The sequence below is a fragment of the Elephantulus edwardii genome, unplaced genomic scaffold (genome assembly GCF_000299155.1).
Source record: "Elephantulus edwardii isolate Elephantulus edwardi_28Jun2011 unplaced genomic scaffold, EleEdw1.0 scaffold00232, whole genome shotgun sequence".
NCBI classification, from domain to species: Eukaryota; Metazoa; Chordata; class Mammalia; order Macroscelidea; family Macroscelididae; genus Elephantulus; species Elephantulus edwardii.
This window is the reverse complement of record NW_006399982.1, coordinates 2717828-2732795: the sequence shown is the minus strand read 5'-3', so window position 1 is coordinate 2732795 and position 14968 is coordinate 2717828. Positions and strand designations below refer to the sequence as shown.

The 14968-nt window shown below is 37.9% G+C and overlaps 1 protein-coding gene across 2 annotated transcripts in view; it reads right to left on the bottom strand.

The window, feature by feature from the left end:
* NFX1 (nuclear transcription factor, X-box binding 1) overlaps window positions 1-14968 on the bottom strand; it is a 55447-nt gene that overhangs the window by 10679 nt on the left and 29800 nt on the right. The window contains exons 11-16 of one of the 2 annotated variants that reach the window (XM_006898501.1): window positions 13750-13780; window positions 9532-9611; window positions 7422-7530; window positions 3733-3852; window positions 3018-3097; window positions 451-685 (exon numbers count right to left, since the gene is read on the bottom strand). In XM_006898501.1, coding sequence (XP_006898563.1) covers window positions 451-685; window positions 3018-3097; window positions 3733-3852; window positions 7422-7530; window positions 9532-9611; window positions 13750-13780 — 655 coding nt within the window. The remainder of the gene's footprint in view (window positions 1-450; window positions 686-3017; window positions 3098-3732; window positions 3853-7421; window positions 7531-9531; window positions 9612-13749; window positions 13781-14968) is intronic. The other variant, XM_006898500.1, reaches the window with a different exon arrangement.

Genomic DNA, 14968 nt, shown 5'->3' with positions numbered 1-14968 from the left:
ATAATCCACTCTGCAACCCTCATTGCGTACTCCTACGATAAACATAATGCCTTAAAATATAATACTTTTAAACATACATCGCTTTTAAATCATTCTCTCCCTCATCTGTTTCAGTGCAGTATACACAATTTATCCAGTTTTTCTCAGTCTTACCCCAACCCTAATATCAGTCCCATTTTACAGCAGTGGCACCATGCAGTATTTGTCCTTTTGCGACTGAGATATTTCACTCAGCATAATGTCCTCCTACTTTTCTTTTTTAAAAAATAAATGAAGTGGGCAACAAAGGTCTTGAGAATCTGATCCATCATTCTCTTCCTAGCTTAACTCAGAGGTCTTATAATCAATTACTCCTAATTAAGATACAGACCCAGGGGCCTCTAAAGACAAACCTGAACTCACTGGTAGTCTTTGAACAACAGTCAGTGCTCTGCCTGGAGCCAGAAATACCCACCTTGGCTTTACAAGCAGTGATGGGGCAGGGCAAGCCAGGGTGGCAGGGAGCCATACACGGATGGCCACAGTCAGCCCTGGGGAGGGTACAGGGCTGCTTGCACGCCTCATCACCAGCACACTCTCCTTTGTGACAGAGTCTCTGACACCGGTGCATCCCACATGGCAGCATCACACCACAGGGCAATCCACAAGAGATATCAACCAGGTGGCAGGGGATGTTGCTTCGTAGCTGAGGAAGACACAAGTAGCCAGATGCTCATTTGTAGGATTTGGGGTAAGCTTTACATATTTTGTACAGTTATGAATTTAAGATTTTTCTTTTTTTATCTTCAGAACCTCTGTTATAATGAAAAAGGAGGAAGTTCCTTTTACTAAGGATAAACAATAAAATAGACTTAAACAATCCGTGGCAGTAGCAGGCAAGTGTGATCTAGAAAAGAAACTTTCCTCTGTGAGAAACACAGACATGAATCCAGAGAACCAGGAAGTATGTAAACATGCTATGACCCGGGGGTGGTGGTGGTGGTGGTGTGTGGGGTGGTGGTGGTGGTGGTGTGTGTGGAACAGACGACAAGGCCATTGTTCATCTTGGTTCTATAATGCTGACGAACTGAGCTGACAGTGAACGACACAGAGATGAGCACACTGGCCCAGAGTTTTGAAACTTTTTACTAGTTATCTTTCTACTTTTTTAAAAAATTGTGATTTTAACAATACAGAAAAGTAGGATTTTCATTCCTTTATTGTTGACATTGTTTTGTATAATTAAATATTCAACTCTTCTCAAAGCTCCCAACTCATGGCGCCCATGGCTTGTTACTAAGGCAGCCATCCACAATAATTTTAAAAAATAAGTATCAAGTCATGCAATTCCCTCTCTTGTTACTTTTTGTCTGTTTCCCTTGAGAAATCTCCTTTAATTCTAGGCAATCTCTCTTCCAGGCTTCTGGAGGTGACTCCCTACTCCAGGGAAAAGATGCCTGAATTTTATTAATATGGGACCAACAGTGGTCGTTTCCACTGTTCATTCAAATTGTTTGATGAATTCTCAAATGAAGAATAAACTCCTGTTCCAGTGGCATGTAACTTCTACCTCTGAAGAAGTCCCCAAAGCCTAGGGCATATTTCCGATCACATCAGATCAGTATTTGGCAGACTGAATCAATCAATTATGAAATACTGACTGCCTCTGGGGACAGTGTCCCTTTGCTGTCCTCTGCAAATGACTTGCCTTCCTTTGCATTATCTGTCAGGTTGTGACTTCCCTCAGGATGCCTTCTCTGGCTAGGGGCCCTTTCTCCATCCCTCGTAACACTCTGTACTTCCCACATGCTCGGACTCCACTATCTGTTTACATTCTAACTCTTCGAGTACAGTGAGAGCTCCTTAAGTGCAGGACCATCCTGGTGGTGTTAATTTTGACCATGAAGACTATGGCTTGGTACTTACCACACGGGATGTATTCAAGGAATTATCTGTGGAATGAAGTCTAAATTAGTCCATCAACACAAAGATGATACACAGACGGCTTAGAATGGATGAACTCTCAAAGGAAGTTAAGATTCATAAAGGACAAATACCAAGGGCTATAACGTGAGAACCACTCACAGCAAGTAAGTGAAGAAAAACTTGTTTATCAAGATAAAAAGGAATGGTAAAAGTATGTGGTAAAAAACGTCAAAGAGTTTTGAGAAATGTTAGCCAGTATGTTGGGAAATGACAAGAACAAGCTACACAGCAGTATCATCACAGGGAAGTGTGTGTATGCAACACATGCTGAATGGTCTACACACCAGAATGTTAACAGTGCTTCTTTCTGGACAGCTGAATGGTCTTTCCTCAACTGTCTACAATGAATATGCATGTCTTAAAATAAAAATGGCTAAGTGTTTCAAAGCATCTATAGCTGACAGGGCCAAACAGGCTCTTAGGTCAAGAATGAGGGTCCTGGCAAAGCAGAGGTTTGAGTGAACCCAGCAGCCAGAATGGGAAAATGCTGAATGTGTACAGAACTGCAGCAGCTGGTGCACTGACGTCTCTACTCTTCGCATGCTCCTGCCTCTCCCCAGATTAGCATGCTCTCCGTAGGCTGGTTAAGTTGAAAGTTGTCTCTGAACACAGTCCGTTTTTGTGGTCCTGTCTGAATTTCATTTCATTGTAATCAGATTAAAAATTATGGCAGAACAGATCTGAAATTCCATGTAGTCTATATGACATTTTGGAAAAAGCAAAGCTTAGGGGACAGACAATACATCCAGTGACTGGAGGCAGATGGAAAGAACAATTTAGAGGAACACAAAGGAATAAATGGGGTAACCAAACTATTCTACGTCTTGAATGGTGCTGTTTACATGACTGTATGCATGTCTTTGTCAAAACTTGCACATCTATACACTAGAAAGGGTACATTTTATCACATGCCAATTACAACTTAATTTTTTTAAGTGGGAAGAAACTGGCAGCAGTAAGACTCTTCAGTTTGGGCTGTTTAAAAAACAATGGATTATTAACTCTTAATAATAAATTTACCATTATAATGAAACATGCGAGAGAAAACATACCTCGTGCTTGCCCATGCACCATTTCTGAGTCAGGAAAGTACAAGGGGGGCACTTCTCCTCACTGTGACAAGAATGGTAGACTGCAGAAAGAGAAAGAGGGTATTAGGAAGAGATCACAAAGAAAGGCACATGCATTTTCATATAGGTCATAAGGAGCTTTTTCATATAGGAGGTGGTGATTCTTATGAAAAATGGTCCCAAGAAAGTGAAAATGTAGCTGGCTTGATAGTAAAAATACATTATTAAGTGAAAAAAGGGTTAACATCAATACACTCAATAGCATACTACTTTTAGGGAGGAAAAATGCTCACTTATACATATACATACATATATACAGAAAAATATCCTGGCTATCACGTGAACACTGACAATGTGAATCCTATAGAAAAGTATAACAGATAATTTCATTTCAATCTTTTGGATTGATTTCCCTCCCCCTTTCTTTCTTTATAATAAGCATCTATTGCCTTTGTAGCAAAAACAGCAAGTTATTACTGGGATTTCCACCCTTTTGGGATTGCTAGTGACCCAACGCATAGAGCAATGAAGGGTCCAGAGAGGCAATGCTCAGACCACAATGACAGGCAGCCTCGCAGAGGAGCAGGTCAGCATCTGCAGCATGACCGAAGCCCAGTGGAAGTGGTTGTGCAGCCCCAGCCTCAGGGACGCAGCGTGAGCAGTGTGTGGGCAGCGGGGCCAAGGTGATGGCACTCACCTGGATGGTCACATTCATGGACCCTGGCACAAGTCTGGGTGCACTCAGGGGGACGAGTACCACAGGGGACTGGTGGGTAGATGACAGACGCTCCACAGTGGCAAGTTAGTTCATCAAAGCCTAGTGAAGTGGCAGGTGAAACAAAACAATCCTTCATGAGTTGGGATGTGTGTGTGCATATATGGAAACATTTACATACACAGGTCAGTGACTGTATTTCTAGAGGAGACTCTTTAGTGGAGTTGCTCAGAGAAGGGAAAAAAGGATTTTAAATTTATTATTTAATTACACTGAGCTGGTGACAAAGGAGTAAATGGAACTGTTCCATTTACCCTTGCAACAAACTCTAGGTTCACGAGGAACCCAACCCATTTCTACTTGTATTTATAAGCATCAAGTCTACAGACCATCTCATTATGAGAGAACAAGTGGCTTCTTTTTAAAACTCCTTTGGGGAAGAAAATGGGTGGAGGTTATGATAACTACAAGTAAATAACAAACATACGAAAATATACAATTGAATATAAACCTCACAGAGTCACTGGAGCCATTCAAACAAACTCTTACAGACATAGGCAAAATGCACTCTATAAAATATGAAGCTGAATTGAAGCACAGAGCTAATATGTGAGTTCATGTGTAGTAGTTCACAGGCTGAATCAACACTGGGGCTCATGTGGGACAACTCTAATAGACAGACATACTGTCAAGTGCTCTCCAAACTCTTAGACTGCATGGGGAACCAGTTCTCAAGCTCTGGGTTTTGGTAGCAGTCAGGCTTTCAATTTGCCTAATTCTCAACTAAGGCAGCAAAGTAGGGAAGCCCAGGCTCCCTAACTTTCTCCACCCACTGATCTCCTCCAAAATCTGCTTAGTGCCCGCAAGTCAGTTCTGACTCACAGTAACCCTCCTTTGGGTTTCCAGTGGAAATTGTGGCAGGAGGAGATTGTCCATTTTTCTAAACTTAGAGGAGCTGGTAGATTTGAACTAACAGAGACTCAACGCTTTGGTGAGCAGTGCAACTTCCTGCAGACTACGTCACGAGAGTTCCCACTCTACCAGTACTCCCCAGCAAACTCTGCAGTGGCTATATGATTCTTTGAAAAGAATGCTGTGAATATGGTTGAGAGACTTAAACATTTAGACCTGGATCCACTATTATTCTGCTCTTTAACTATAGGCAGGTAATTACAACTGTCTTTCTTTCTGTCAAATTGGGACACCAAACCTGACAAGCTTCCTGTGAGGATGAGCTAAAAAATGTGGTAAAAGCAAGGTAGAGGGGAAGGGGCTGCTGTGTAAGTTCTTGTCACTAATGGAACTCTGTATGTGTGATTCACTGACATGACTTTTTTCTGAAATAAGGCAGCCTCACATTCTAGAGAAGATATTTTGGAAAACCTAGACCCAAGGCAATCTTTTAATGCAATAATTGTCAAAAGTGTTTTGTGACGCCTTAAGGGATCACAGAAGAAAGTATATAACCATATAAGGTTAAAATTATTTTCACAGTACTGTAATACTTCTTACTGCGTACTGTTGAGTTAGAATCCACCCATAACTAACTCTCCACAGGGTTTTCTGAGAAAGCAAATTGCAAATGAGACTGCCCATTTTTCCCCATGGAGCAACAAGTGGATTCAAACCATGTACCTTTGTGTCGGCAGTGCAATTCCTTACTATTAAACCACCAGAGCTCCCTAATACTTAGATGATATTAAATTACTTTGATAATGGTGCTCTGTCTCTTTCATTGTTTTTGAGTCAGAAATGACTCAGTGGTTTCTTTTCTTCTGGGTTCCTGAGGCTGTAAATCACACAGGAAGAGATTATCCATCTTTCCCTCTTAGGGCCACTGGAGGATTCAAACCACCAAAGAGGCCCAGCACAAATCCCTATGGACTATAGTGAAGAATCCCTATAGTGAAGCTAGCGCTTCATTATAATAGTACTAAGACACTATTTGCCTTCTTTTCTATGTTGACATTTGCAGTAATCATGCAAAAATCAATGGCTTTTAAAGCTGTTTAGGCCTAAGCCAGATCCCAAACTGTAATCATTGCCATATACATTAACAAATAAAAAAGTTTTAGTAAGAAAGCATTTTGAGGATGCTGGAGAAAAAAGAAAACCAAAACAACAAATTCTGAGTAATATGCAATGGAATGAAAAGGGAAATATACATAAAGTGCTCCTGCTACATACTAAAATAATTCAATTGTTTTTATGAACTGTATTTGTGTGAATCTTCGAATTAGGAGCTCAATTCACTTATTTTTTCCCCTGAAATATGATATATTTGAGAAAATAATTGGCAGATGATCTACGATTTTTCAGACTTGGGTATCTAGCTGTAAGTTAGTGATCTAATGACATATGGAGAATTAGCTTGGTTGCTATAGTTAAGTTTTCATCTGAAGACAGAATCCTGGAAAACATGTGCTCATCACTATACACCTTGAAAAAAATAATTTTCTAGTAGGATTATCCATTTATATCAATGGGTGTGAATTTTTAATAGTTGTATAATGTAACACGTATCAACACATTTGGAAAGTCTAGCTTAAACAATTATTCCGAAACATTTGGAAAATCTAAGCCTTAAACAATTCTTTTCCAAAAGGCTAACGCATGATGTTACAAAATCATGGAAGGGGATAAGAACTGTTCAAAGTGCAAAAAACACTAATGAATTTTAATGCACAGAGAACAAAAACATAATACTGACTTGTTTCCTTTCTGAACTGAAGCTGTGCTTTGTGCAAAGAATATTCTTAACTGTGAAAAGGTTTTTAAAATATCCCTTTATTTTCCAATTAGCTACCTGTGTGAGGTGAGATTTCTTTTCCTATATACCAAGTATATTACAACAGATTAAACACAGAAGCAGGTATAAGAATCCAGCTATCTTCTATTAAACCAGACATTCATTCTTCTAATTTTTCTTTAATTTGGAAAACAGGTTTTAAAATACTTTTAAATGCTCACATTAAACAGGTACATTACTATTTGAATATTGGTATTTTACTTTTTCTTAGTTTTAATTTCTAATATACTAAGCACAGAGACATATGACTCACTTAAAACAGTTCTCTTGAGTTCTCAATAATTTTTTTAAAAATTTTATTATTTTTGTGTGTGTGTACCGTCAAATCGGATCTGACTGGTACAAAAGGGAGTTCTCAATAATTTTTAATAATGTAAATGAGTCCTAAAAGTTTGCTACTTTAACAGAAGCAAACAAAACCAAGGTCAATAATATTCAAGAGGCAAATAGACAAGGAATCCATTAATGAACAATTTCAAGACTATTATTGTTCACATTCTAAGTCTTGTACATTCAGGAACAACACAATACTCGGTAGACTTTGTCTTAACACAGTTGAAATACTAAGGCTTAGTTCAGCAAACAAAGGAACCTGGCTGCCTAATAGTTAAGTCCTTGGCTGCTAAATAAGATTAGTGGTTCAAATCCACCCAAGAGCTTCTCACGAGGACTTACTGATTTGCTCCTGTAAAGCTTGCACCTCGATAGGACAGTTCTACTCTGTCACATGTGGTCATTGCTGAAACCAACTTGATGGCACCTTACAGTGACAGCTTAGTAATCCATAACAATCTGAGAAAAGCATCCTCTCAAAATCATCTCAAATTCTTAAAAATTCGTAATATATAGTGAAGTCACTCACTGGTTTGCCAGCATGTTTGGCAATTTCCACGATGACAAGGTTCCTCACACCTATGAAGGCCACAACGGAGTTTTCTCCCACAGATCAAAGGACACTTGTGCTCCTTATCCTGGGAAGAGAGATTTACATATAGAATGGTCTCCACTTTATATTTTCCTTAAGCAGGAAGATTCCTTAAAAGGAAGTTCTCCATATTTATAGAAATGATACCTGGTCTTAGCTTCAAAAGACTCAGAGCACAAGCAACAAATGGTGGTGAGGTTGTGGAGAAACTGGAACCCTGATTCACTGTTGGTGGGAGTGTAAAATGGTGCAACCCCTGTGGAAAGCAGTATGGCGCTTTCTCAAAAAGTTGCAAATAGAGATACCATTTGACCCAGCAATTCCATTACTGGGAATATACCCTGAAGAGACCATAGCTGACATCCAAGCAGATATATGCACACCCATGTTTACTGCAGCTTTGTTCACAATAGCAAGGAGTTGGAAACAACCTAAGTGCCCATCAACAAATGAATGGCTAGAGAAGCTGTGGTATATTCGCACAATGGAATACTATGCTGCATTAAAAAATAAGGCACTCATGCAATATTATTCAAAATGGTTGACTCTGGAGAACATTATGCTGAGTGAAATATCCCGGTCACAAAAGGACAAATATTACATGATGCCACTGTTGTAGAATGGGACTGTCCTTGGGGTTGGGGAGAGACCGAGTAAGAAGGGTTCAATAATGTATACTGCACTGAAACAGAGGAGGGAGAAAACTGTTTAAAAGAGATATATAACTAGGTATTTCTGTCATCACAGGAGACTAGAGCGAGGGCTACATGGTGGAGGGGACCTGGGGGAGGGTTTGTAAAACAATGAAAGAATCTTTTCTTTTACTTTTCCATAATTTTTGACTCATGTACTTATAACTTGTTAGTCAAATTTGTGTCTTCTAGGTTGCAACACCCCCATGATACATCTTCAATGATATGAACATGTACGGCCAAGCACAATCAATAAGAGTGCATCTAAATTCCAAAATCAATCTCCGTAATAGTCTATGTGTTTCCTACTGCCAAAGGGGCCCTTTAGAGTAGTGAGAGAAGATCTTCACCCTGAAACCCACAGCGTCCCTTTTCAGCAGGAAGTAGCTAAGAGAATACGCCATCCCCTTTCCCTTATGACTCAGGGTGAAGTCTCTCTCAGGGAGGAGTGATAGGGAATGGCAAAGGACACACTGACAAAGAAGATTAATCAGAACTGGCTTTGACAAGCACTGTGGCATTTGGACAAGAACAAACTGGGAGGAGGGTAGAAAGAATAGTGCAACAATGAATGAATGGAAACCCAAAATCTCTGTAAATGTTTATGAAAATTAATAAAATATAATTATAGAAAAAAAAAAGACTCAGAGCAGGGCCCTGGAGGGAATTATAGATGAAAATCACTATAGGGGACTTATACCATACTCTCTGTTTTTTAATTTATTTGAAATTTTTTATGAAGCATAAAAAGAAAAAAGAAACTCATAAACTAAATTCCCTACTTTGTTAAATCATTGAAAAGAAACGAGGAACATTTCAAATCCTAAAAAAAAAAAAAAAAAATTCAACCAAAAACAAAGTGAGGGAAGTCTTTAAGTCTTAAAATACTGATTTATAAGCGTTGATTTCCAGCATAGTTTCATCATTATCTTTGTCAATATATAAACTTTCAAGTAACAGTAATTATGTATCTGTGCACATATATAAACATCAAGGCAACAGCAAGTAACTGAAACTTTTCAAATATTTTTCAGGTAACTGAAACATGTTGGGATGGCACAAAATCCGCTGCAGAGGACCTGTGGTATTGGCCTCTGAGGCCTAGGTCTCCTATCTCTGCATCTTCTTCCATTTTGTCACTGAATCAACTTCAGTTGACTTCACCATCTCCTTAAGGTCTACAAAGGGCTCAACCTCTTTCTGAGAGGGTGTGGGGACCATTTTAGCTCTAGGACTAACATTCCAGAGCCCCTCCCAATGATTTCTAAATCTGTTTCACATTCCAGAATGCCGAGGCTTCCAGAAGCCCAGCCCTGAATGCATGGGATCTTTTCGTGCCTAGTGGGCCCACTTACCACACAGCATATCTCGTTACATTTATGCCGTCCACACAACCGTTTCTTGTTACACCTCTTGTCACACATGAATGTAGCATCTGCCGCAGCCAATTAAAAACAAAAAAGAAACAGGCAAAGGATATGTACATTCATTCAAGAAATATCTGAGTCACCACATGCTTTAGAAATACAAATGTAGTAATGTAAATAAATTAGTGATGGCAAAAAAGGTATATTAAAATCTTTTTTACCTGTCAGATTGTCAAAAAAGTAGAAAAAAAACACTGATTAGTATCTATAAGCAGAAATATAGTGGGGAAAAGTGCATTCATACGTGGTGGATAGGAATAGACTTTGCGAGGACATCAATACCTGTCAATATTTTAAGTGGTAATTCTATTTTAAAGATTTTCATTATAGATCTACTTTGAAAAATGGGCTAAAATAGCAAAAGCACATGCAACAAAAGAAAAAGAAAACTCAAACAAACCATTCTGAAAAATGGGAAAAGGACTTGAATAGACAATATTCCAAATATATAAAACTGGCCAATATGTACATGAAAATATACTCAACATCTTTAGTTACCAGGGAAATACAAATGAAAACTCTGAGGTACCACTTCATACCCACTGCAATGGTGATATTTGAAAAGAACAGAAAATAACAACTGTTGGTGAAAATGTGCAGAGATTAGAACCTGTGTAAAGTGCTAAGAGGAATAAAAAATGGTGCAGCTACTTTAAGAAAGTTTAGCAGTTCCTCAAAAAGATCAACAGAAACCTACAACCGGAGAGGATAAAATAGATGAATGGGACCTTCTAATAATAAAATCCCTTTGCACATCCAAAAACTTCTTCAACAGGGTAAAAAGGAAAGCCACAGACTGGGGGGGAATATTTGACAATGACATGTCTGATAAGGGACTTATATCTAGAATTTATAGAATACTTGATCACCACAAGATGAAGGTAAACAATCTAACTGAAAAATGAGCACAGGATATGAACAGACACTTCACACCAAAGAAGACATTCAGATGACACACAAACACATGAAGAAATGTTCAAAATCCCCAGCTCTAAGAGAGATGCAAATCAAAACAACTATGAGATATCATCTCACCCCAGTAAAAATAGCAAAATTCAACAAAGTAGCAAAGAGCAAATGCTGGCGAAGTTGTGGAGGAACTGGAATCCTTAATTCAATGTTAGTGGGTGTGTAAAATGGTGCAACTACTGCGGAAGGTAGTATGGCCCTTTCTCAAAAAGCTGGAAATAGACATATCATCTGACCCAGCAATTTTACTACTGGGAATATATCCTAAAGATACCAGAACTGCCATCCAAGCAAATATATGCACACCCATATATATTTGTTGCTTCATTCACAATAGCAAAGAGCTGGAAATAACCCAAGTGCCCATCAACAAACTAATGGATAGAGAAGCTGTGGTATATTCACACAATGGAATACTATGCTGCACTGAAAAACAAAGAATTCATGAAATATTATACAAAATGTGTGACCCCGGAGGACATTATGCTGAGTGAAATGTCTTAGTCACAAAAGGACAAATACTGCATGGTGCCACTGTTGTAATGTGAGACTGACATCAGGGTTGGAGGTGGAACCTAAGAAAAGGGGATAAATAATGTATACTGCATTGGAATAGATGAGGGAGAGAACTGTTTAAAAGGAATATACGATTAGGTGTTATTTTTATGACAAGATTACAGAACAAGAAATGCATAGTAAAGTGGACTATGGACTTGGGGGGATTGTGTAACAGTGAATGTTCAGAGAGAAAAACTAACTAGGGGGAGGGGTGGGCAGGGAGGAAAATGTACAACACTGAATGAATGGGGGAAAAATTAAATGGAAAGAACATGCTGTAAAAAATATATATATGTTGCATTAAAAAATCATTAATAAAAAAATAAGCCTAAAAAAAGGTCAACAGAGAATTACCATATGACTTAGCAATTTTACTCCTAAAATATACCCAAAAGTTTTGAAAAATGATATTTAAACAAAATCTGTACACAAGTGTTCAGATCTATACTATTTACAACAGCCAAAAGATAGATACAACTTAAATGGCTATCAACTGATGAATGGATAAGAAAAGGTGGTATATACATAGAATGAGATGTTATTGTACCATAAAAAGAACTGATTTAATTTATAGCATGGATCAATCTTGAAAGTGTTGACTAGAAGTCAGACACAAGAGGCAGGGTTCCATTTATATAAAATTCCAAAAATATGTACATCAACAGAGACAAAGTAGACTAGTGGTTTCCAGGGACTACAGGGAAGTAGGAATGGGGAGTTATTGCCAAAGAGACGTGAGTTTTCCTTTTGGATGATAAAAATATTTTGGAGCTAGACAGAATAACTTTACCACAATGTGGTTAACAAGAAAAACTGTGGGCTAGATATTTAAATGAATACAATTATGTCTAGAATTTGCTGTCAAGTACTTTAGAGGGAAAAAAAAGGGATGGATAAAATAATGTAGATGAAATGTTGATAATTACTGACAAGGAATGATTGGTACATGAGGGTTCATTAAACCAATATATCTTTTTTCATAAATTATTGAAATAGTCCATCATAAAATCTTTTTAAAAAGTGGTCACTGCATTACTTGTAATGGAAAAAGCAAATAACAACCTATGGTATGAACCACTATCAGGGCAGAGGTAACCTATGCCATGCACAGCCACATGACAGCACACTCTCTAAGAGGGAAGGCTATACATATTGATAGGTCAAATGCTCTTGCTATACTGTTATTTTTAAGAAATTGCTATATTACTGGAAGAAGGATCAAGTTGTAAACAATATGCTTAATGCAAACCTAACTTTAGGAGAAAAATTGTCCTAGCATATCTAATGTTATCTGTATGAATACAGAAAAGATCTGGAACCATACCCAATAAACTATGGACAGAGAGTTCTTCAGAGAAGTGGAACTAGGAGGGAATAAAAATGGGGTGAGGGTACATGTTTATTTTAGGTATATATTCTTTATTTCAAAAGTATATGCCTTTATAGTTGCAAATTGTTTTTAATAACAAAATTTTTTTTATGTGGTTTTGAGGCAAATCCTTGCTGGCTGCCTCCTGCAGTATAACAGACCTTAACTCAGAAAGCGGGCATCCACGTGCGAGCTCAGTTCTGGGGGTGGAGAGGGGAGTGCTGACTTGTTCAGCCCATCACAGTAATTTCATTTCCCTTACTAGTGACTAGTTTAGGCAAGAGTGATACAAAATGTACTGAGTGATGGCTTTTCAGAAATGTCCTTCCTCTTAGAAATGAAAGACTTTCTCCTACTTTCCTTTAGATGTTGCTGGGTGAAGACAACAAATGAAATGTTATTCTGAAGTTACCGAAGCCAAATGAACTAGAACTCTGGAATTATGAAGCTTAGAATTTGCCAACTTGCCTTGATCATCCCTTATTGCAGAAGTAATTTTCCTTAGGTTATCTATTATCTGCAGTGGGTAGAATACACACCAATACAGCTTCTTTTCTAATCAGAATAAAAGTTCTTATTTTATACACATTCATTCTCTATCACATTTACAAAGAGGTTTCAATGTGACATGAACAAAAGCCTATGTGATAGTTATGAAAACAGCAATAGACCAAGACTAGAGTGAGAAGTCAGGCTCAAGGACAGAAGCTTCAAGGTTGAAAAAGCTACTGGCCACTTAAGTCTCTGCCTAGGAATGTATCCAGCAGTTCTAAGGAGACTATATATCAGAGCCAGCATGTAAGAAGTTTGCCTCCTTAGACAATATTAACCTTTGCTTTATTATTAAACAACATTATTTCATAATATTTTAAGGTATTAACTTTTATTTTATTTTGAAAAATTTTAAGCATATCAGAACTGAAACAATTTTATAGTAATGTCTATATATCTATCACCACTAACAATTTACTATACCTGGTTTTTTTTCAATCATCAAGTTAACGTACTTATTTTATGTATTTCAAACTAAGTTGCAGATATCACTTTTCTTCGTCTAAGTATCTCAGCAGGTATATCATCAGCCTTTCAATTTTTTTTTCTTCTTTTTAGGTAAAGCTTACATACTATGCATACATAAATCTTCCGAAGACCTTTGCTGAACTTTGACAAATGTGTAACCCAAACCCCTATTAAGGTACAGAATATTACCAACAGCCACAAAGCTCCCTCCTTCCCGTTCCCAGTTATACCTTCACTTTTGAGACTGGTACATGGAAGCTCCTACGGAAAAAAGGAGAAGAAACTTTATAAATAATATAACTATAATGTAATGCTAAATATAATATGTTGTTGCACATCCCAAATTTCCCTTTACTTTTCTAGCAGTCACTTATTCATGGAACTGAAGTTAGCCTAGTCCTTATAGTAATATGCTTTACTCACAAGATAGTCTCAGGTTCACTGACTTTTTGTGCAAATGTAAATCTAGTAATTGTGGTGGTCTGGTCTCCAAACACATAGCAGGTTAGGGATTATAAAATGTGAATAGAAAGGAGTTCTGGTGGCCTAGAGGCAAGAAGCTACACTGCAATTCCAAAGGTGTGCAGTTTGAATCCACCTGATGCTCTGCTGGAGAAGGAGGGGCAATCACCTCCAGTACCAGTCAGATTTGATTTGACGGTACATGCACAAAAATTAATAAAGTAAAAATAAAATAAAAAAAAAAAGGTGAATAGAAAGAGAGGTTGGTAGAAGTATGTAGGAATCTGAAAGGAAAAAGCAGCAACTGCCTGACAAGGATATACACAGAAAGAGTTCTTTAAAGCGGATGTAAGAACTGAAAATATGTAGTGATCTGGTAACATTTAACACAGGAGTAAGGAGTTTCACACATTCAAGAACCTCCGACATTGCTGAACCAGAGCAAAATCGTATGTGCAAGAGGTCCTAACATTCCATCACATGTCATTCTGCGGAGGCATGATCCTGACTAACAACGTGCGGAACGAATGGCATGCGGGAACATTCTGACTTGGGATAAAGTGCTCCTGATATGTCTTTTGTGACCCAGCAGCTGGTTATTCAGGATTCTCCATCTGAGTTTGGCTTTGGTATCACCTACAAGTTGCTACAGACTCAGAAACTAGTAAAATGACAGACACTGCTTTTTAGAGAGAACTATCCTGCCCCACTTCAGATAAAACCAGATACTAAAGTTGACAACAGAAGTGAAAATGTCTAAGAAAGTAGAGCTTCTTGGCCAAAGAATATGTTTTAGATGAATCAAAAGTTCCTCACAGGGGGAAAAAAAAGTTCCTTAGAGGAGAATACGGCGAAGTTTTGATAGGACATTGTAAATAATAACATTATATGATTGTCTTTTCTGTTGTCTTGTTATAAATCAAACCTTATGAGTGACTGAAAGAAAACCACTTTAAAGACAAAAAACTATGTTTTATGAGTTTCCAC